This window comes from Stenella coeruleoalba (assembly GCF_951394435.1).
Source record: "Stenella coeruleoalba genome assembly, chromosome: 4".
Classification (NCBI taxonomy): Eukaryota; Metazoa; Chordata; class Mammalia; order Artiodactyla; family Delphinidae; genus Stenella; species Stenella coeruleoalba.
The window spans coordinates 132,328,953-132,351,830 of record NC_137149.1 but is presented as its reverse complement, the minus strand read 5'-3'; the positions used below and the strand labels follow the sequence as shown (position 1 = coordinate 132,351,830).

Genomic DNA, 22,878 nt, shown 5'->3' with positions numbered 1-22,878 from the left:
CTCAAAGCTTATCCCTCTGTTACATGGCTTTCCATCACCACTGTGACTTCCTGACCCCAGAAGCAGGTCTAATAGTGAATTTTGTTTTGTTGCTAGACAAACAAAATTTGTTTGTCTAGCAAAAAAACAAAGGGAATCAAAAGCCCTTTCTTCACTAAAACCCCCTAATTTTCATGACTTGAGACAACTGTAAACCATCATTCCTCTTCCCTTTTTTTTTTTTTTCTGCTTTCTCTTTTGAGAGACAGACTTTGCTCCCATCTAATTTGTACTGACAGAATCATGACCCTTATTGAGGGCCAGTGAATAATCTGGACCTTAATTCTTGAGCTGTGGTAGAGACTTCTAACTGTTTATTCAATATCCATTTCCCTTTCTTTCTTATCAGGGATGACCAGTAAGTAGCCATTGGGTGGGCATTTTCACACATTTTGCACTTTCAGTCTTTCTTGCTAGAAAGTGGATGTGATGGCTGGTATTTCAGGAATCATCTTGTGACTTTGAGGCTGGAAGTCATGATGGCAAAGCTGGAAGAAAGTTGGAGCCTGGGTCCCTGCTGCACCTGATGGGGCTACTCTTCAAGCTCTGGACTACTTACTTTCGGGCATCATTTTACGTGAAAGAATAAAACCCTAACATGTCAAATCTACTGTAGTCTGGTTTCTATTATTTACAACTGAATGCAATTCCTAGCAATATGGGTTCTTCAGCTCTGATTTCTCCCTGATTCTTTTATTGTATGCTTATTCAGGTGAGACCTCACTCTTCACCCAGGAAGGACTATTACATTCATGTTACTCTCAGATTGGAAGTTCCATGAGGACAGGGAATGTGACTATTTTGCTCACCAGGGTTTCCTCAGCGTCTAGCACATTGACTGACACTTAGACGTTGGCTCAAAAAATATGATGTGTGAATGAATGAATAATAACATACTTTCTTCAAATACAAGTCATAAAATATTAAAAAGAATTAGCAATCATACAATTACTAGAGGGCCAATCTCTCAATGATTAACTGAATGTTCTTCTTACCTGAGGGCCAACAAAACTATATGTGGTTATAGGTTTTGTGGAATAAGAAAAAAATAATGCTTGACATTAAAACACAGTGTAGTTTGACATTTGATAATTTGTAAGAAATTTGGTGTTGGCATCTGTATACTTTAGTTATAATAATAATGTTTCTTTAATGTGTCATAGTTTAAGAACATTTCACACACTCCCTGGCTTAGAGAATAGAAAGTATATTTAAAGTTTTCCACAAGGTGCTCCTGCACTTTGTAACTTTAATATTTGCTGAGTGCTTCCTACATGATCAACTGAGTTATCATTGTTTTATATGCACTAACAAATTTAATCTAACTGATGGTCGAGAGCCATGTTATTCCCGTCGTATACTTGAAGAGACTGGGTTACAGAAAGCTTAAGTAACTTGTTGGTCTTAAAGCTAAACAAGCTATATGATATTTTATTTGATATTTTTTGGTGATGTGTACCTTTACTAATTTGTTTATCCATTCATCAAACAAAAATTATTGTTTGTTGATTGCTTGCTTGATTAATTGAATAGTTACTCAGTGTCAGGCACTTGGCTAAGCCCTGGGAAAGTAAAAGTATTCTGTTCCCCACATTAAGGTGCATAATGGTCCAATGTAGCATGATGAGTGCTTGATACAGAGGTTGGATAGAGAGGAAAGGGCAGATTCCAGAGGCTTCCAGGAGAAAATGTCACCTTACAAGACAATCAAAGTTGGCCAGATAAAGAATGGGAAGAATGGTGTTCCAGAGGGGAACTTCCAGAGAGAGACAAATATCATATGATATCACTTATTTGTGGAATCTAAAAAAATGATACAAGTGAACTTATTTACAAAACAGAAACAGACTCACAGACATAGCAAACAGTCTTATGGTTACCAAAGGGAAGGGTGGAGGGAGGGATAAATTAGGAGCTTGGGATTAACATACACACACTATTATATATAAAATATTTAAATAACCAACAAGGATCTACTGTATAGCACAGGGAACTACACTCAATATCTTGTAATAACCTGTAATGGAAAAGAATCTGAAAAAGAATATATATATATATATATTTTTTATATACATATACATGTATAACTGAATCACTTTGCTATACACTTGAAACTAACACAACATTGTTAATTAACTGTACTTCAATTAAAAAATGTTTTTTTAAAAAAAGAGAGGAGGGCTTCCCTGGTGGCGCAGTGGTTGAGAGTCCGCCTGCCAATGCAGGGGACGCGGGTTCGTGTCCCGGTCCGGGAAGATTCCACATGCCGCGGAACGGCTGGGCCCGTGAGCCATGGCCGCTGAGCCTGCGCGTCCGGAGCCTGTGCTCCGCAACGGGAGAGGCCCGCGTACCGCAAAAAAAATAAAATTAAAAAAAATAATTTTAAAAAAAGGGAGGAACATGTGCAAAAGCGTAAGAGTGAGGAAGTGTGGCTTATTCGGGAAACGAGAAGTCCTTAATGTGGTAGAGGCACAGCCTGGAATGAGCAGCACAGAGAGGTGGGGCTCTTGACTGTGATCCACTGCGGCCAGGTCATCAAGGGCTTCTGCTTTCACCCTAAGCGAGCTCAGACACTATTCTGTAAGTGGCAAGGGCCCCCAAAAAGAGCACCGTAGTTACCTTTATATTTCCACAGAATAATTTTGACTGAAGTATGGAGGCTGGCACAGAGAAGAGTAATACCTGAAGTCTCAGGTAAAGGTGAATGAATTAGGTTCCTACCATATTGTTGGAGTTCCAGTTTAACTGGAATGAACTCCACTGCAAATTTTGAACACCTATCATTATTTAATGCTGAAGAGCTTCATACCTATGAAACATCTGCATGTGGTCAAATATTTCAGATAGGGTCAAATCTCTCTTTTCCACTCTAGGGAGAAGGAACAGACAAATGTATAACACAAAGTGATAGATAATGTCAACTAGTTAATTCTATATGTATGCATATTGATTATATATATGTTTTTTATTATTTTTGAATTTAGGAACTTCTAAAGTCTTAAAAATTTATTCCCAATCAAACAGCAAAGTGGGCTAAAGAGAAGCCCTGGGACAGGACCAGGAACACCCCACTCTTCTATGCTGATCTTGGCTTTGCATCGTAGCCTCCGGCCATCATATTCAATTCTGGGAGTTGCTGGCTGCCTTCTCAAAAGCATGCACCAAAATAGTGTTTCTCAAACCTTCTGTGATTGAAGTATTATATTCAAAATTGCAGTCGCCCCAATTCTTCTCTGTAGAATATGAAATGAGGAAGGGAAACGGGAGGTATTAAACAGATTAGTCCGTGGTATCCATCCTCGCCTTCCTCCTTGTGACCAGAGTAGGACCTGGATTTATAATTCTTTATCTGTAGCTCCAAATCCAAAAAGCTGAAAAACTAAAGTGTTTTCATGGCCAATTTGGTAGCAATACCTGACTAAACCTGAACTCATGTGGTCATAAAACCTGACCCAAGCTGACGGAAGTCTCTTTATAATCTGCATTTCACTTGGTGCGAAGAGTCACACGCTTTGCTGCAGAAATATTCACATGTTTGATATTGTTTGCAGTGTTAGCTAATATCCTGAATATGCACTTTATTGCCTTTTTAATGTTTCCTTAATTTGTTTTTATTTTGAGACTTGTAGATCTGTGGGCAGTTGTAAGAAATAATACATGTAGTAGGCGCTGCACCTAATTCACCCCCATGGTAGCATTTTGCATAACTATAGTACAGCATCACAACGAGGAGATTGACGTTGATACAATCCATGGACTTCCTTTGGATTTCACCAGTTTTACATGCACTCAATTTCGTTCCTTGCAATTTTGTCACATAGAGATTCGTGTGGCCACTACCACAGTCAGATGCAAAATAGATCCTTGTTCATCACAAGGATCTCTCCTGCTACCACATTACAGCCGCAGCCACCTCCCTCATCATCCCTCTCCCTAAACCCTGCAACCACTTTTACGTTCTTCATCTCTACAGTTTTGTCATTTCTACAATGCTAAATAGTTATACATTGTGTGATCTTTTGTGATTGGCTTTATTCACTCAGCATAATTCCTTTGGAGATCCATGCAAGTTGTTGCATGCTTTGTAATATCTGAAAATTCTGAACTCCAAAACACATTTAGCCCAAAGGTTTTAGATAAGAGGCTGTGGAGCTGCACTGAGAGTCTGCTGCTGCAGTTAGAGCCTTGCCTGCTCTTTGAACCACTGAGGAGCTAGGCTGGCAGGACCTGAGGGGCTGCGTTCTCATCAGTGAGTGGGGTCTGGAGATAGTTTGAAACCGACGCTTCTGGTGTTCGGTTTGAATGCAGCTCCCGCCGCCCATGTGACATTTGTCTCCTGTTGCACCCTAATTATTCAGTGTTCACAGTCATCTGCCTTACTTGCTTTTGCCTGGGTTTCTCACTCATCGCACTTCCCTTCTGGGCCTAAATTCTAACCCTAATTTGCAATCTGCTTTCCTTAGTCTTGTTTCTATCAGTCCCTTTCCCTAGCACTGCACCTGGCTTCCTATATCACTTACATTGACTCCACTCAGCATGCAGATCTGTGACTCAGGGCTCAGATTTCAGCCCTTGCCTGTCTCAGGGCTGTGTTGTGTTCTCTCTGCCACTCAGATTTCAAGAGTTGGATACAGGGTCTTCCTTGGAGAGCTTCCCACTGTGGATTCTCATCATCGTTAGAGTGAGTTTTGATGTCCATAAAATTAAGCCTTAAAAGTATAGTTACTGTTTATATTCTAAAGTAAAATTTGCCCCATTTAAGCTGATATTCAGTTCAAAAGATAGTTTGGTAAATTCTATAGTGGAAAGTGTTAGGATTCCTTGGTGGCACAGTGGTTAAGGATCCACCTGCCAATGCAGGGGACATGGGTTTGAACCCTGGTCCAGGAAGAGCCCACATGCTGCGGAGCAACTAACCCTGTGCTCCACAACTACTGAGCCTGTGCTGTAGAGCCCGCGAGGCACAACTACTGAAGCCCACGCTCTTAGAGCCCATGCTCTGCAACAAGAGAAGCCACCGCAATGAGAAGCCCGTGCACTGCAACGAAGAGTAGCTCCCGCTCGCCACAAGAGAAAGCCCGCACAGCAACTAAGATCCAACACAGCCAAAAATAAATAAATAAAATTAATTAATTAAAAAAAAGAAATTGTCACTAAATGTAATAAGGTAATATTCTGTTCTTGACAATTGACTTATGCACATCTCTGAGAAGTGTGGGTGTGTGTTTGTGTGTGTAAGTCTAAAATGGCTAATGATATTTAGGGAAGAGGAACCATGGAAGAATGGCCCAAAGAGGGGAACTGACCACGTTTGTCTATGCATCCCACTTCTCTTTCCAGCCTGCTGCAGTGGAAGACATCAAAATAGTCAATGTTATGATGTCATTGTCCCAGTCAACCTTGATTTATTTATGTCTTCCTTTTGGAGAAAGCTAAACTGAAGAAGTCATTTTAGGATCACCAAGATTTTATTTCTAGCCCTACAACTATTATAAAAACACACTTTCTGGTTAAAAGCAAAAAATCATTTCTAATAATTCATAGAATTTTTTCAGGTGGTACAATTATTTGGGAAATTTCTAGATGTTTGAGTGTTTCACGTTTCCATCTGGTGTCTGCCATTGTGCGGAACAGCCTAGCATTGTTCTGTGATACTTTTGGTTAGCTTTTGGTTAGCACTGACTTGCCAAAGTTTCCTGTTGGGAATATCAATAGGGTCCACTAATTTCCTGATGAAATCAATTAAGAATTAAGAAGAGAAGAAGAAATGGTAATATCTAATTCTGACTTACTTTCTCACCTAAGATATTGTTAGTCCTTTTCCCAAAGAGAACAAGCAACATGGATTTGGAAACTAAAAAAGAAAATAAGGGTAATTTGAGCAATCTTTTAAACATTCGTACAAAATAAATGGGAAAACTAAATAAGAAAGCTATGTATTTTTTAGGGTGAATGAAGAAAGGAGAAAAAAGAATAAACCAGTTTTTCCCTCTTTAGAAATGTTTTCCTTAAGTCTTTTTGTCTCAATATCCACCTGCCAAAATTTTTTGACAACTGAAAATCATCCCATTCTCCTTCAAAATCTTCCAGAATAGCATTGCAATGAATTCCTGTCAATGATTTTTACTTTCAGTTAAAACCATTTTTCCTTTTGCAAGTGCATCATTAGCACTGAAGAAAGAGCCACATTGATAGGCCTTTGCTTTTACTTTTATGTCAAAACTACTTCCTGAAAAATAATTTTCATGTACTTTGCAAATCTGTCCACAGTTGAAAGAGTCATCAAATATATAAAATGAAATGCACACAAGGCAGTGCATGTGTGTGGCTGGTGACCCATAATGGAATGGTGAGGTCAAGTTAAATGAACTTGAAAAATAAAGGCTGAAGGGTTTCAATTTTTTTTTTTTTAGCTTAAGCTATAGACATAAATGTTTATTGTGGTTATGATTAGTTTATCTCAAGTATTTAAATCACCACTTAAAGGAGACCTTAGAAGCTCATCACTCTTGGGTGCTCAGAACAGTGGCGGCACAGAGTGGGTGCTGAATAAATATTTACCGACCAAATGCATGCATGAATGAAGATCTCGGTATTTATTCTCTCTCAATCCTTTAAAAAAATTTGACAGTCCCAGAACCTTGACCAAAGCAAGTATTTAATTTCTGAGTTTGTAACTAAACGTCGATTTATTTTGAAAAGTGTTTGGGAATGCTTTGCTTGTGGAGTGTTAGTTGCACATAATGTAACATCAGCCTACGTTTCATAGCTGCAAAAGTAAAGATTTTTGCTATCTGCTTTAATTATCTAATTAGAATTCAACAAGCTATGTAGAGGTTGCCCTTTGGGGCTCATTAAACCAGCAGCGTTACGAGTGTTGCAACTGAAGAAAACACATTTTCGAACGGAGCCCCTTGCTGCCGAAAAGTCCTTTGCTTACTACAACGCTGCTCGCGAGGAGAGAGCGGCCTTGGGCCAGAGGGCGGGCAGGTACCCCGGGCGAGCAGGAGGTGCGGGGCCGGCGCGGCGGGCGGCCAGGCGGGATCCGCTTACGTCTCGCTGGGACGCCGCGCCCCGCGGCCGCAGCAGCGCGGGCGGTTCGGCGTGTTGATGTACAGGGTCAAAACAGGCTTAATCTTTTGAGATGGCTGACCCCAGCTTCACTGAAGAAACAGGCTGAATCACAACAGTCTCTGGATTGAAATCTTAGCTCCGATGGAACAGGGGCTTTTACTGTTGATGCTGCTGCAGTGTTTGCTCCTAAAGCTGGGAATTCAAGTGTTTTAAGTCTCCAGGGTCTTCGGTTGAAATCCTTCTATCAGCTTGAAAGTCTCACAGTTGTTAAAAGAAAAGGAAAAATCAAACACACAAAGCCGCAAGCCCTTCACATTTCCTTTCGCTGGCCATGGAATCATACTCATTTGAAAATAGAACACCCAGCTTATCTTTTATAAACTGAGACTTTTGTGTTTTTTTTTTTTCCTGTATTTTAAACTCGCCCTGATTGCCATGCCATGCATTCATCTCTTAACCAGAAAACAAAAGAGATATTTTGCACCTTGATATAAAATGCCAAGTTTTGATAACATCACAATATGCTACTTTATTACAAAAGGCCAGTTCTTCTATGCTGAGTTACACTTACTATCCACAAAACCACTAGTTGTCAACATGTCTTGTTCCAAAAGGTTGGATTTTTAAAACATCCAGAAGACATTTGTCATTTTGAAGCTCCTGACTGTATGATGTGCAGCTGTATGAAGGTTCTTTTCAGCATTTGAAATGGTTCTGTGTAGTCAGGCCCTTACTAAGATGAAATGCATTTCCATGTGAATTTATTGGGGTTTGCAGCCACATACTCCTGCCTGCCTCCTTGATTTTGGCTCTACTCACAGCTCCTTTTATTGGTTTTTGGCCGGTGGCTGAGGGCATATGTTTTGGACTTTCCTTGCCTGATTTGTGAGAGTCTGCTGACATCCAGGAAAGTGCCGCAAAAAACCTGTTGCTCATATCCAAGCTTATGTGTTTCATGGCAGAGCCACTAGCCCTGAGCTCAAGTTTCTTGACAACAAGTCTTATTTATGGAGAAACAAACATAGGCAGTATTTTGTGGGACTATGCTGTTCTCTTTCTGGGAGTAACATTTGGCGTTTCTCTGCAAAAGGGCAGATAGTTTTTTAGACATCTCATGTTCAAGGGTGTGACAGAGGAAGGGACATTGCTGCTGATGGTGATGATAGCTGCCATTTACTGAGCAGACACCAAAACCCAAGCAATTTGCATTGACTCATCACCGCAGAATTGCAAGGGAAATGCTGCTGTTCCCATTTTGAAGATGACGAAACTGAGGGTAAGCAGCATTCCCAGAATCTTACGGAGGGTTGAAGGCAGGATTCAAACGTCGGTCTTTTTGTTTTTAAAGTTTATGTTTTTTCCCCAAAGAAACCTGAGAGGCAAATACTGCCTTTGATTTTTTAATAAAGAAAATTTTGTTCTGAAGTTGCCATGCTATTTGATGACAATGTTTACACGTGCACTGTTTATAGGAGTTGGTGCCATGAGGATGCAGTAACGGCTAAGGTACTGTTCCTGTTCTTTAAGGACCCATAGATGGAGCAGTGGCTGCTGACTCGCAGTGATCTTACCCCTCCAAGGGACATTTCTGAAGGTCTGGAGCCGCTGTTGATTGGCAAGGTGGGTGAGCATGTTTGGAACTATTGGTATCTAGTAGGCTGAGGCCGGGCATGCTGCTAAAATCCTACAATGAATCCAGATTTGTTTTTGAGATACCGCTATTGAGATACAGCGGTCTAGAAGAAGAAAATCACTGAAAATATGGTCAGATTTATGCTGTACCATTAATGATGGTGTGGTAGATTGTATTATTTGTCCAAAACATTTGCTGACACTCTCTATTGGGACCTTCTGTGCGGGAGAATGATACCTCTTGCCCCATTAATACCAGGCATGGCCATTTGACTTGCTTTGACCCATGAAATATGGGTAGAAATGTAAAGAGCCGTTGTGTAGTTTTGCCCTCTCTCTTTTCCCTCTGTCATAAGACCATCAGGTTCCAGGCAGGGGCTCCTTCATCTGGGACCTCAAATGAAGGCAACATGGAATAAGATGCAGTCTACTCCAAAGACCGGAATCATAAGCAAGACATAAACCTTTGGTGAAAGCCTGTGAGGTTTTGAGATCGTTTGTTACTGTAGCATAACTTAGCCCTTGCTGACTAATGTGGATGTAGTTATTATTTCAACAGGTCAGGATGAGGTGGAATTATAGTAGGAGAATAACCTAGAAGAAAAGACTGGAGCCAAAGTATGCTAGACAGAAAAGGGTGGATTTTAATTTTATGTGTGGGAAGTTTAGTAGGGGTGAGAAAGGAAATTAATTCCAAGAGCAGAGGGAAAGATGATTCAGATACAGGGGGGCAGGAAATCAGTTAGGCTATGATAATAGTAGTCCCAGTGGGAGGAGCCAGAGTCTGAACATGGGCAGAGTCCATGTACGTGAAAAGTTGGAGGCTTACGAAAGAGTGATTGGGAAAGAAAAAAAAATTAGTGGGCATGAAAATTTATTTAGTGTGGACAATGAGAAGATGATTCAAAGATGATATCAAGATTTTGAGAGTGGTTATCTTGGAAAAAGGTATCACACAAGAACACATTTTGGAATGGATAGGATAAATTTCTTCCAGAGCTTATTGAGCTTGGGATAAAGATGGACTTGTCCAGTGGGAGCTGTTCAGAGGCGTTGGCTATGAGGGTCTGGACAGTGGGAATCGTGGTGAGATTTACATAGTTGGGCATCATCCTTGCATAAAGGTGCAAGTTGGACAATATTATCTAGGGATAGTGGCTGGAACTGAAAGTGGAACTTAAGGAAAAGGGGGTTGGGGGTTGGGAAAAAATAAACCTGTTGGGAGGAATGTCAGACATTTAAGTAGAAAATGCTGCCATGGCTGGCTGGTAAGGAGCTATGCTTGGAGCTGGCAGAGGTGTAAGGAGGCAAATTAATGCCTTAATGCCTACTCCTTGGTTAACTGCGAAGTGCTTAAAGGCCTTTGCTATTATTCTGAAGCAGTTAAGCTTTGGATAAAAAAAAAGTAGTCCAGAGTCATAAGGTAAGGAATTTATAAACACTCATAACGAAAATGTAAGTCTGAAGTTTTCCTCTGTGTAAAAATGAAAACCAGAATAACAGTAGCACTTACTTGAAAAACAGTCTTAACTTATACTTGGAAGTTTATAAAGTTTTGAGCTTTATTATGTCTTTGCTATGCCTACCAGTTAGAAATGAGTTTACTGCATTTTTTTTTGTTTATTTACTGGTTGTATTCTTAAGTAAAAATGTTCTCCATTCGATTATGACACATTTATCTTCCTTCTCCGTTTCCACATCTCAGGGCAACCTAACTAGCAGATGTTCACAGCCATAACCGAAGGTCTGAACTTCTTGTCCATGCCCTTCTCCACCCCCTCCAGGGTTCACAGGCAATGCATCCTTTAGTTTTGAAGTTTTGCCGAGGCAGCTCGATAGATTAAATAGGTTGGTGATATGCTACGTTTCCTAAGTCAGACCACCATCTGTTTCTCTTCCTCTGGCTTCACACTTCAGTGTGTTAGGATCTTGGGACATCACGGCAGAGAAATGCTCACTTAATGGTCCATCATCAACCTGCTGGTGGCTGCAGGAATTACAGACAGAGTGCTTAAGAGAAGTCACCGGGATGCGTGAGATTGCCTAGGGAGAGAAAGCATTAAGCACGCTGGTGTTAAATACTTCTCATCTCTGAGAAGATAGCACTGCTTTCTTCTGAAAGCAGCACTAACCTGAGTGATTTCATCTGGAGTAATAATTTCCTTTCATTTCTCAGCCTAAGCAGTCTGTCATTTTGTATTTACTATAAGAAAAAGTTTAGGGCCTTTCTCAGATAGGGAGAGTTTAGGACATAGTCCTCTTTAGGCGTTTATCAAAGTATTAAATCAGGCTAGTCTTTTGGAGAGCTTGCAATTTACACTAGAGAAGGCTGTTTAATCTTTTATTTCCTATGCTTAAGCCATCTTATAGCCATCAGTAAAACATCCTCCCTCATGGCACAGTAAATTGGAACTGTGGAATTAAGTTATGGAGCCTCACGTTTCCAGGTCCTCGAGATGCAACCTTTATCAGGAGTTCAGCATCCTCGCGTGCCTGCTGCAGCAACCCATATTTTGCTTCATGCTTCCGACCTTTCCTTTACATCCCTTTGAAAATTTTGTACACATTGTAACGTACGTGGCAGTTCCTTGGCATTAGCAGCAGGCTGCTAATTCGGTCAGTTAATTCCTGGAAGAGATTACTGGGAGATGCCATCTTAATGTGCTTTATTCTAGGGATGTGCATTTTCCTGTTAATACAGACCTTCTGGAGACATGAAACGTTAACACAAGTAGCTTTCATTAGCAGAATAATGTTCAGGAAAATGAAGGAGATATTTTTTGAGAAACCTTATAACTCCTTTTAATTATACCACTTTAGTGATCAGCAACTTTGCCTCTCCACTCCGTATGTGTAAAGAATAATAACTGAATGCCATTTTAATGTGGGTTGAGCAGAGATAAAACCAGAACCCGTGATTCACATTGTTGCATTTTAAAAATTTTATTTTATTTATTTATTTTTGGCTGTGTCAGGTCTTAGTTGTGGCACGCGGGATCTTTCGTTGCAGCATGCGGACTCCTCTCTAGTTGTGGCAGGCGGGCTCCAAAGCACGTGGGCTCTGTAGTTGTGGCATGTGGGCTCAGTAGTTGCGGCACATGGGCTTAGTTGCCCCGCAGCACGTGGGATCTTAGTTCCCCGACCAGGGATCGAACCAGCGTCCCCTGCATGGCAAAATGGATTCTTAACCACTGGACCACCAGGGACATCCCAACGTTGTTGCATTTTAATTATTGATTAGGGGTAATCAGATGATTTAGCTTTAAGCAGTTTTCCAGATTCAAATTTGTCCATGATCATTCACAGTATAAACACTTTCTGAAGAAAGTGAATAATTCATAAGACTCAATCAAGACAGACAAGGAGAAGCGTGAGGGCAGGTCCTGGTGAGGAGGGTGGAGTCTCTAATCTTGTGATTTGCTTAGTGATCATCACTGCTTCTACTTCTCCGCCTTGGCAGAACAGTAGGGATGATTTGGCAGGTCTGTGGGTGGTGGCGGAGTGATGTACCACTCTTGCGCTTAGAATGAAACTAGGGAAAACTCGGGGAGATGAGGAAGAGAAAAATGAAAGGGCTATGCCCCTCCTGAAACAGTTCAAGAATGGGGCTTGGGCCAGGAAATAGCTGGAGCCAAGGACTGGGGAAAGGGCAACGGTGAAAATATCCAACAAATGCCAGGAGCAGGGGCTGGCCAGGAGTCCGGAGTGACTCTCCGTGGCTGGCTGCTTCACTACTGGAGGAGATCTGCCCTTTGCCTGTGCTTTGAGACCACATGAGATTCCCCCACGAGCACGCATCCTTTCAATACCCAGGCCCTGTGCATCTTTGGACATCTAATGGGCTAGGAGAGGGGCTCAAATCTCCACATTTTGGAGGCCCGAAGGGACAGATGGGTGTGTTTACTTCTACTATCCACAGATGAAAAAAGGGGATTGGATGGGTTAACTTACTCACTGAAATTCTCACAGAAAGAAGGAAGAGTTAGTATTTGAGCAGTGCATTTTTTAACTTCACAGCTGGGGCTTTCTACATGTAATCTGTTTTGTTATAATTGCAGAAAATACCAATGCAGCAAATACTAGAATATAGCTAGAGGTTCTCCTTATGTGTCTTCTCTGTTCTCGGCTGTACATATGTTCTGGGTCCCCCTTGTGGTGGCTGGAGTGGACTAGGCAAGGGTGTTGCACGGATGGGTCCACATGGAGGCCAAAGGGTCCACATGGAGGCCAAAGGGTCTACATGGAGGCCTTAAGTTCTCAGATAAGCTGGATGAGTGAGGTGTTTTCTTATGACGCTGACAGCATTCAAGTTGAGAGAATTTATGTCGTGGTCTAAGAGTAAGGCAGAGCTGTCTGAGGAAAATTGAAATAATCAGAAGAGAATTTTCTCAGACTCTCACCACCCCATCTAACCATGAATAGCAACTGTACCATAGGCTGCCGTCCCACCTCTTCCATAGATACACTTCTGTGCCCTCAATCTCTCCACTTTTTCACAAGATCCCATTAACTATCTACCAAAGGACATCACTCCAGCCATTCGTTCTTCTTTCTCTGATCAAGTTTTTACTGTCTCCTGATTCGTAGCAAAAATCACACTTTCTGTTATTGCTCCCATCTTTAAAAATAATCTTCCCTTGACTCCACTTCCTCTTTTAGCTACTGCCCCTTTGTAGCAAACATTTTAACTTCCTTTCTTCCTATTCCTTTTTCAATCCACTCCACTTTGACTTTGTCCCAGACCACGCTACTGAAACTGCTCTTGCCAAGATCATTAATGCTAAAGCCCAGGATGGATTCTCAGTTCTCATCTTAACCTGTCAGCAGCAGCTGATACAGTTGATGCCACTCATCTCTCTGAAACACCTTCTTCACTGGGCTTCTAAGGCACCACACCCTCCTAGTGGGTTTTAACATGCTAGACTCTCCTTTTCTGCTTTGTTGCTTCTTTCTCTTGTCCTTGACCTCCCACAGTCAGAGAGCCCCAGGGTTCAACCTTGATCCTCTTCTCTGTCTATGTGCACTTCCTAGATGCTATAATTCAGTCTCATAGCTTAAAATGTCACCGACCATCCAAAGACTTCTGCATTTCTCTGTGACATCCAGCTCTCCTATATTAAATTCTCTAGTGGAAATCTCCATTTGAAGGTCTAATAGACATCTCCACCTTTATACATCCAAAAACTGAACTTTTCATCTTTCTCCTAAAATTTGTCCCACCTGCACCTTCCCCCAGTTCAGTCCATGGCAGCTTCATCCTTCAAGGTGCTCAGGCTGAAAACCATAGTTAATCTCAACTCCTCCCTTTTGTTCATATCTCGCATCTAAACATTCAAGAGGTCTTGTTTGCTCTACCTTCTCACCCCCTACACTGCCACAACGCTGGTGTGACTGAATCATTGCTCGTCTGGATGACTGCAGTAACTTTCTAACTGGTATTTCAGCTCCCATCTTTTCCCTCTAGAATCTGTCCTCCACATGGCAGCTAGAACAGTGCTTTAGAAACATAAATCAGCTAATGTTGCTCCTCTGCTTGAAACCTCCAATGGATTCCCATCTTAACTGGAGTAAAAACTGAAGTCCTTACCAGGCACCATTACCCTCAGAGCTCATTTCCTGCTACCCTTCCTTGTCTTACTCCCTTCTAGGCAGACAGTCCTTAGGGCTTTTGCACTAGAACACTTTTCTCCCATATAGCCCTGTAGCTAACTCCTTCACTACTCCTTCACTCTTTCAAGATTTATTCAAATGCCACCTTCCCAATGAGGCCCGCTTGACAACACCACTTACAACTGTAGCTGCTTCCCCCTTATTCTCAGTACCCTTGAATCCCTTTACACCGTTCTATCCATTCTTTTTTTTCCCCATAGTACTTAGCACCTTTCAACGTACCTTATAATTTACTCATTTATGATATTGTCTGTCCCTTTCTAGCATGTTAGCCCCACACAGGGCACGGATTATTGTCTGTTTGGTTCACTGATGCTTAAAGTGCTTAGAAAAGGTGCTCGGTATATAGTAGATAATCAATAAATGTTAAATAAATGAATGCATAAGTAATTTACGTTGCCAGGGACAAGAGCTATCATGAGGTCAGAAGCTGGGAAAATTAGGAAATGGAGGAGGGAAACTGGAGAAACAGGATGAGGACCACGGACAAACCTAAGATGGCAGGTTTTGTCTTGTATTGTGGCAGTTGGGTGTGACACATGTAAGTTACCATGCAGCACCGAAAACCTAGTTTCTTCACAATTCTGCATAGGCTGTGGCTTCCAGAATGTCTACTATTTTGACTTTCCCCTTTGCATACATTTTAGTTTGTTGGAATCCCTTTTAAAAATATGATGCCACAATGAAACACAATATTCCAGATATACTCAGACCAGCATCCCATTTATATCATGGGTCATCATCTCCCTTTGTCTGAACCTGCATGTTCAGTAATGTAGTCAAAGAGATCATTAACTTCCCCGGGTTAAATGACACATGACTCAGAATGAGCCTGCTTTCAACCAAACCCACAAGTTACTTTTGTTTATTTTTTCACACAAACCACACTTCAACAAAATCTGCTTAACTCTATTCTTTTAACCTATATGTATGACTTTTATATTTTTTCTATTTATTTTCTCTTTTCAGTTTAGATCCATTATTCTTACCTGTCAAGATCACAGTTCAGTTTTTTAGTAAATGCTCACAACTTTTCATTTTTGGAAATCTGACAATTAAAAAAAAATAAAGATTGTTAAGTATTGATAAAATGTTGGCCTGGACAGAGTCCTTGAGAAAACCTACACCAAACTATTACAAACCTTTATTTCCATAACAACAGGATCTATTTAATACTCAGGATATATAGGTTTAAGCCAGCTATTTCTTAAGCTTACCCACAAAACTGTTACTGAATAATTTTTCAGATGCTTTGCTGAAATTTAAATGTACTATGCCTATAGGATTCTGTTGATTTTCCAGTCTAGCATTTTGACCAAAAGATAAAATGAGGCCAGTTTGGAATACTTTTGTTAGATAAGCCTGTGTAGCCTTTTGGGGAGCCCCTTATATGAACTCACAAACCATCTTTTGTTAATTCTGTCTTACAGTCAGGCTTACTATCTCCTATTTGAAGATTTGATCTTCTCCATCACAGTGACATTTTACCTTTGTTTATTTTGTGACATATTTGGTAGGAACAATTCATATACTCCTTCTGGATGACAGGTCCTTGTCATTTAAATTTTAATATATTATTTTCTATAAACGCACATATGAAAGCTTATCATACAGATCGTAGTGTCATTTTTCTTTTCCTGTTTTGCCTGGCTCTCTTCTCTCCTTATCCCTCTTCCTCCATTCACACTGTCCATTTGCTCCTGCTGTAAATACTCCATATTGATGCCTAGTGTACATATTACATATTTCCATACATTTTGCACTCATATAATCACAGATGACTTCCTTGATGAACTCTTAGGTAGCCTATTTCAAAGACAATCAGTTTAATTATCCTTCCCTGAGAGATAATATTACCCATAAAACTGTCCTAGAAGCATCTGTTTACTTTGAGACCCCAATCTAAAAGTAATAGAATAATTCATTTATCCTTTCACTCAATAAGATTCATGGAGCTCCTGCTGTGTCCCAGGAACTGTGCTAGGTTGTGCAGCAATTCTGAGACTTGCCAAGATATTGTGTTTAATCCACCTCTGTATCTTTTCTTTCGCCTCTGAGGAAAAAAAATCTCTCCTGCTTAGTAGGCCTCCATTTTGAACTGATTGTTTGTATCCTCTCCAAATTCACCTGTTGAAGCCCTAACCCCCAACGTGGCTATATTTGGAGAGATGGCCTCTAAGGAAGTAATTAAAGTTAAATGATGTCATAAGGGTGAGGCCCTATTCTGGTAAGATTAGTGTCATAAGAAGAGACACCAGAGAGCTCTCCCCAGAGGGAGATAGAACCTACTGGCTAAGAAACACAGATTTATACCCCAGATTTTTGTGAGAGGGAGAAGGGGCGAGAGGTGGTGAACAAAAGTATACTCTGTGGTATATGAGGGAAAATATCTTCATTTAATAACATCAATAAAATTATAGTTATTCATTAGATGAATACTGTTACCTATGTGTCCCAATTTCTTTCAAGACTCAAACATGCAGATTTCTGCTACAATATTCAGCAGGATTAAATATTAGTGTATTATGAGCCAAGTTGTGTTCCTTTCCCCCATCACCCCCCATCACCTTGGAGTGTGACTGTACTTGGACATAAGACCTTTAAAGATGTGATTGAGAGGGCTTCCCTGGTGGTGCAGTGGTTGAGAGTCCGCCTGCCGATGCAGGGGACACGGGTTTGTGCCCCAGTCCGGGAAGATCCCACATGCCGCGGAGCGGCTGGGCCCGTGAGCCATGGCCGCTGAGCCTGCGCGTCCAGAGCCTGTGCTCCGCAACGGGAGAGGCCACAGCAGTGAGAGGCCCGAGTACCGCAAAAAAAAAAAAAAAAAAAAAAAAAAGATGTGATTAAGTTAAAGTTCGGTCATTGGAGTGGGCCTTAACCCAATCTGATTGGTGTCCTTATAGGAAGAGGAGATTCTGATACAAAAAGACACATCAGTAATGTGTATACAGACAAAAGCCTGAGTGAGGGCACGGGGAGAAGGAGGTCCTCTTCAAGTCAAGGAGAAAGGCCCCAGGAGAAACCAAGCCTGTAGACACCTTGATCTTGGACTTCTAGTCTTCACAACTGTGAGAAAATAAATTTCTGTTATTTAAGCCACGCAGGCTGTGGTATTGTGTTATGGCAGCCCAGGCGGACTAATACAGACAGGATATAAGGATTGCATTTGTTTTGTTTTTCTAACCCTCCCTTCTCCTAACGTTTTGCAGGTACTGCAGTTACCTTCTGGTCCCTTTGCTATTTAGGGAAATTGTTCTGGTCTGCTCTCAGATACCCTGAGCACAGTATTATTTCTATGAGTATTAAGTACTGGCAAATCCATGTGAAGAATGTGATTCTCCTATGTTAACCAAAAAGCTGGCTATCATGGCATTAACCAGTCATTTTGAAAAACATGTAGAGTACAACATTCTATCTCTTAAAAATCTGTTCTTCCGAAACAATGCATAAGCTTGCCTAGGACACACTCTGAAAGCACTTTTCATTTATTATCATTTATCATTCTATTTACTTGAATTTTCCTTCCAGATTCTGCCTGTAATATTCTCCATCTCCTTTTTATAAGGACAGAATTACAGTGTACCCCTCCTGATGGTGGGAGGGTGGTAGAAACAGATCCTAGAATGAGCCTTAACTCTTAAACCCACACTCAGTCTTCAAGGCCAAGGTGACTCAATGTAGCATGCAGAAAGCGAAGCCAGTGTCCAGGATTGGGGCATGTGGTATTATAAATAAATAAATAAATAGATGATAGATAGATAGATAGATAAATAAATAAATAGAGATGGGAAACAGCTGGAGTGACTCAGAACTTATTCTCTGGAGCCCAAATCTTCTTGGGGTTCCTTAGCTAAATTCCCACACTTAGTGAATTTTTTTTGAGCCAGCTTCTAATCTGTTCCCTGCTTTACCATGGAAGCCTTTGCCCCACAGCTGGGGCTCATTTGGTTTGGATATTCATCTATAAATTGCTGTCAGCAAGGAACTTTAGGAGCTAATTGGTGAAAGTAACCTAAAAAGGGAACCCCAGAAGGGAACCAGAGAGACTCTGAATTTTCATCCTTTCTCTTCCCCTAAGCATTGTGTTACCCCTTGCCAAGAAACAACTAGCTTTGAAGCTTGAGTAATCTCTCTTATTTAAAAGCTAAAAGCCAACTTAGATGAGATGCCATCAAATGAAAGTATGTTTCTCAGTCTTGTAGTTGAAGAGTATGGAGTGGATAGTGTTTGTGATTTAAAGTCCCACTTGGACGCACTTCAAAGAGGGACTCCAGGCAGGACTGCTAAAAGCTCCACCAGCACCAGGACATACAGATTTCTAGTCACTGAGGCCCGAGCTCAGTTTCTGCATCTGAGGAGGATCATAATTGCTTTCCTTTTAATCTTCTTTGCTGCTTATCAAATGGAGGTCACTTCACAGCAGGACATAGGTTCAAAATAATAAGAGAAAAATTTGTAGTGATTTGATTTTCCTTAAAAAAAAATCTTTGCAGTGATACTGAAGCTTAACAAAAGTGCAGGAATTTAAACTGGAATAAGTGAGTTCAGGAACAACTCAGATGATGGAAAAGCTATTCTGGTATCTAAGAACTGGTAGTGAAACAGGCATAGTAGATGTGAATGTCAGTTCACAAGCTAAGGTGTACAAATGTAAAACTTCCATTTTTATACAGCAGCTAATTTTTATCTCTAGATTCCACTCCATGAAGGTCATGTAACTTGATCTCAGTCTATTCAAGGTCTTCAATGCCCAAATGGCTGCTCAAGGTCACCTGTATACATCCCTCAAATAGGCAGTTTTGTGGTATCCATTATCCAGTAAGGATGCGGTCATTTGCTCGTATGTCTTGCCATCTTGATGCCTCTTGTGCCTATGCCTAACCTATTAGCTCCAGCAGCTCTGTTTACTCCTTCCATGTAGAGTCTGGAGCACAAGGACTCTCAGGCCACTGGACATGGCACACGAGAAATCCTCCCCCAGGTATTTAATCATACCATAGAGACGTACCTGTGTTTTGCCCACTTTCTTCTTTCTCCTAAATACTAGACCTGCATTTAAACACTGCATTCATTCCATTTTAAGGGTCTTTTTCAAAATATGAGTACAGGTTAAGTATGAGTAGAGCGCCTACTCTATGCAAAAAAAACCAAAAGCCAAAAACCAAACAACTAAGCAGAATAAAACTTCTTTAAAAAAGAACATATTTCTATTATAGTGGCTTATATTGTCAAATGTAAGAAACATGTGACAGTATAAATAATTAGTATGAGAAAAATGTGATGGATTTTGTGACTTTAAAAAAGTGCATCGGGGCAGGGTGTGAGGACACTAGGAGGATTCTTGGGGGAGAGGAGTCTTGGTCTGGGCCTTGAATGAGGTATAAATTTCTGCAGGCAGATAAAAGGGGATTGCAGGGATAATGGGCATTCCAAGAAAATCTAGTGGTTTATCCTGGCTCTAGATCTCCAATTTAGATGACTTCCAAGAAGCACAGGCAGACTTAGGGTCAACTTACAAGTTGGAATATAACACATGGGGTTTGAGTTTCTTTGAGGTTTGAGGGTGTCAAGGCCAGCTTAGGTGTACCTCAAACAGAGCCAAAACTCTAGATTAGTTTCAAAGCTCTCCTGATCTCCTGGAAATGCTCCTGACCACAAGACCAGTCTCTGGGTCAGAGCAGATGAGGAGATCAGGAAGCCCTCCCCACCAAACCTCCCACCCACTCCAGATGGAGTTTATAATTGCCCCTGTCCCAGCCACCTCTTCAGCCCTTGCTCATCTCCCTCATTGGAGTCATCACATTGCTCACTTTGTTTACAGGGTCATCTTTCCTCCATGCTCTGGTCTCTTTGAGAACAAGATTCTGTTTTATTCTCAGTGCCCCTTGGTGCCTTCAGCATCTAGTACTTTCCTAGAACCTAGCCTAGGAGGAACTCAATTAATTGAGTGGAAATGAAGAGACACCACTGCCAACTCAACTCCCTGCTAGTCTTTACGGAGCTCTGTATTTTTATATAGGTTGTTATGAATCTCATCTAGCTCTTGTGGTAGAAAGTGGGTTGAATTAGATATTCTCTCTTTTTCCCATTTATTTATTTAATTAAAAACTTTTATTTGTATACACTTTTTACAGGTTACTTTCCATTTACAGTTATTACAAAATATTGGCTGTATTCCCCGTGTTGTACAATACATCCTTGAGCCTATCTTACATCCAATAGTATGTACCTTCCACTTCCCCATCCCTTTGTTGTCCCTCCCCCACTCCCCACTGGTTACCACTAGTTTGTTCTCTGTATCTGTGAGTCTGCTTCTTTTACATTATATTCACTAGTTTGTTGTATTTTTTAGATTCTACATATAAGCAATATTATGCACTATTTATCATTCTCTGTCTGACTTCTTGCCCTTAGCATAATGCCCTCCAAGTCCATCCATGTTGCTGCAAATGGCAAAATTTCATTCTTTATTATGGCTGAGTAGTATTCCATTGGATATGTATATACCACGGCTTCTTCATTCATTCATCTGTTGATGGACACTTAGGTTGTTTCCACGTCTTGGCAATTGTAAATAATGCTGCTATGAACATTGTGGTGCATGTATCTTCTCGAATCAATGTTCTTCTTTTGTTTGGATATATACCCAGGAGTGGAACTACTGGGTCATATGGTAGTTCTATTTTTAGTTTTTTGAGAAAACTCCATACTATTTTTCACAGTGTCTGCACCAATTTACATTCCCACCAACAGTATACAAGGATTCCCTTTTCTCCACATCCTCGCCAACATTTGTTATTTGTAGACATTTTGATGACAACGATTCTGACAGGTGTGAGGTGATATCTCATTGTGGTTTTTGTTTGTTTGTTTGTTTTTTGTTTTTTTTGCAGTACGTGGGCCTCTCACTGCTGTGGCCTCTCCCGTTGCGGAGCACAGGCTCCGGATGCACAGGCTCAGTGGCCATGGCTCACGGGCCCAGCCGCTCCGCGGCATGTGGGATTTTCCCGGACCGGGGCACGAACCCGCGTCCCCTGCATCGGCAGGGGAGTCCTCTCAAGCACTGCGCCACCAGGGAAGCCTCACTGTGGTTTTGATTTGCATTTCCCTAACTTAGATATTCTTATATTACTATCAGACAGATGAAAGAATGGATTATGATTAAATGACCAAGGTTCCATAGTTAATAAATGCATATTTCTGGACTTTGCATATTTCTCGACTTTGAATTTCACTTTTTTATTGTGCTCTACCTTGTAGAGTTAGTTTCAGACCTATGCTTATAAAGAGGAGCAAGTTCTGAAGAAGATTTTGATGGGACTCACAAAACTCTCTTATAACATTTATCTCACCCACCATTTGCCATGAATTCAGAAACACCCTTCTTTAAAATTTCATTGTTTGTTAAAACATGATTTTTCAGAAGATTACTCTTAAACTTCATGTTTTCTGATAATAATTACTTGACAATAGAGCTTACATGACATGGGTCAGTTGTTTTTCCAGTAATAATTAATAATAATAATAAACATAATAGTAATAAACACCTGATTAGTGCTTTATCTATTTTAATTAGTCCTTGCAATAACCTAAGGAGAGAGATACCATTGTTTTCCCAAACCAGTAGCCACCCAATGTCATCAGACATTTATTCAGGGTCTACCATCTCTACTGCTGTGTTCTAGGAGATAGAGCAATGTATGAATCAGAACAGTTTCTGTCTTCATGGAGCTTTTATTCTAGAAGTGGATAACAGGCCAACAAATGAATATTATAAATCAGACAATGATAAAAGCAATAAAGCAAACAGCTATGGTAATGTAACGAAGACTGACTAGGACAAGGGAGGCGTGTGACTACTTTAGTTAATATGGCTGGGAAGTCTGAAACTTAAAGAATGAGAAGGCACCACCAGCAAAAGTTCTATGGAGACCCCTATAGAGGACATGGAATCTCTGCCCCCTTTTCCCATACCTTGCCCTATGCTTCTCTTCCATCTGGCTGATTCTGAGTTAGATACTTTTATAATAAACTTGTAAGTAAAAAAAAAAAAAAAAAAGTCCTATGGGCAGGAAATGGAGAAGACCTTGTTCCTTATGGCTGGAGCTTGGGAAAGAGTTGAACAAGGGAAAGAGAAGAGGCAAGGCCATTCTTTATATGTAACAGTAAGAGTTTGAATTTCTTCTAAGTGCCATGGGAAGAATTTTCCCCAGGGGAGCTTTATAAACATCTCTGTATTTTAATAAGGATGATTTGTAGTTGTTGTAGGTATAGGAGTAGGGAAAACCGTCAGGAGGCCATAGCACAGTGCTGGTCAGAGGCGAAAGCTGCTGGAACCAAGATGGTGGCTGGGCATATGGAGAGAAGGGAGTAGGGTGGGAAATATTTTGGAGGTGGAGCCTACAACTCTTATTGTTGGATTGGATGTGGCAAATGGGAAGAAAGGAAACCAGGATGACTCCT

The 22,878-nt window shown here is 40.9% G+C and overlaps 1 protein-coding gene across 9 annotated transcripts in view; it reads left to right on the top strand.

Annotated features, from left to right (window-relative positions):
* Positions 1-22,878, top strand: part of LOC307186164 (uncharacterized protein) — a 437,480-nt gene that overhangs the window by 202,460 nt on the left and 212,142 nt on the right. For all 9 annotated transcript variants that reach the window (XM_079921027.1, XM_079921025.1, XM_079921022.1 and 6 more), the window contains one exon: positions 8,641-8,733. In XM_079921027.1, the coding sequence (XP_079777153.1) occupies positions 8,650-8,733 (84 nt within the window). In that variant the 5' untranslated portion in view covers positions 8,641-8,649. The remainder of the gene's footprint in view (positions 1-8,640; positions 8,734-22,878) is intronic.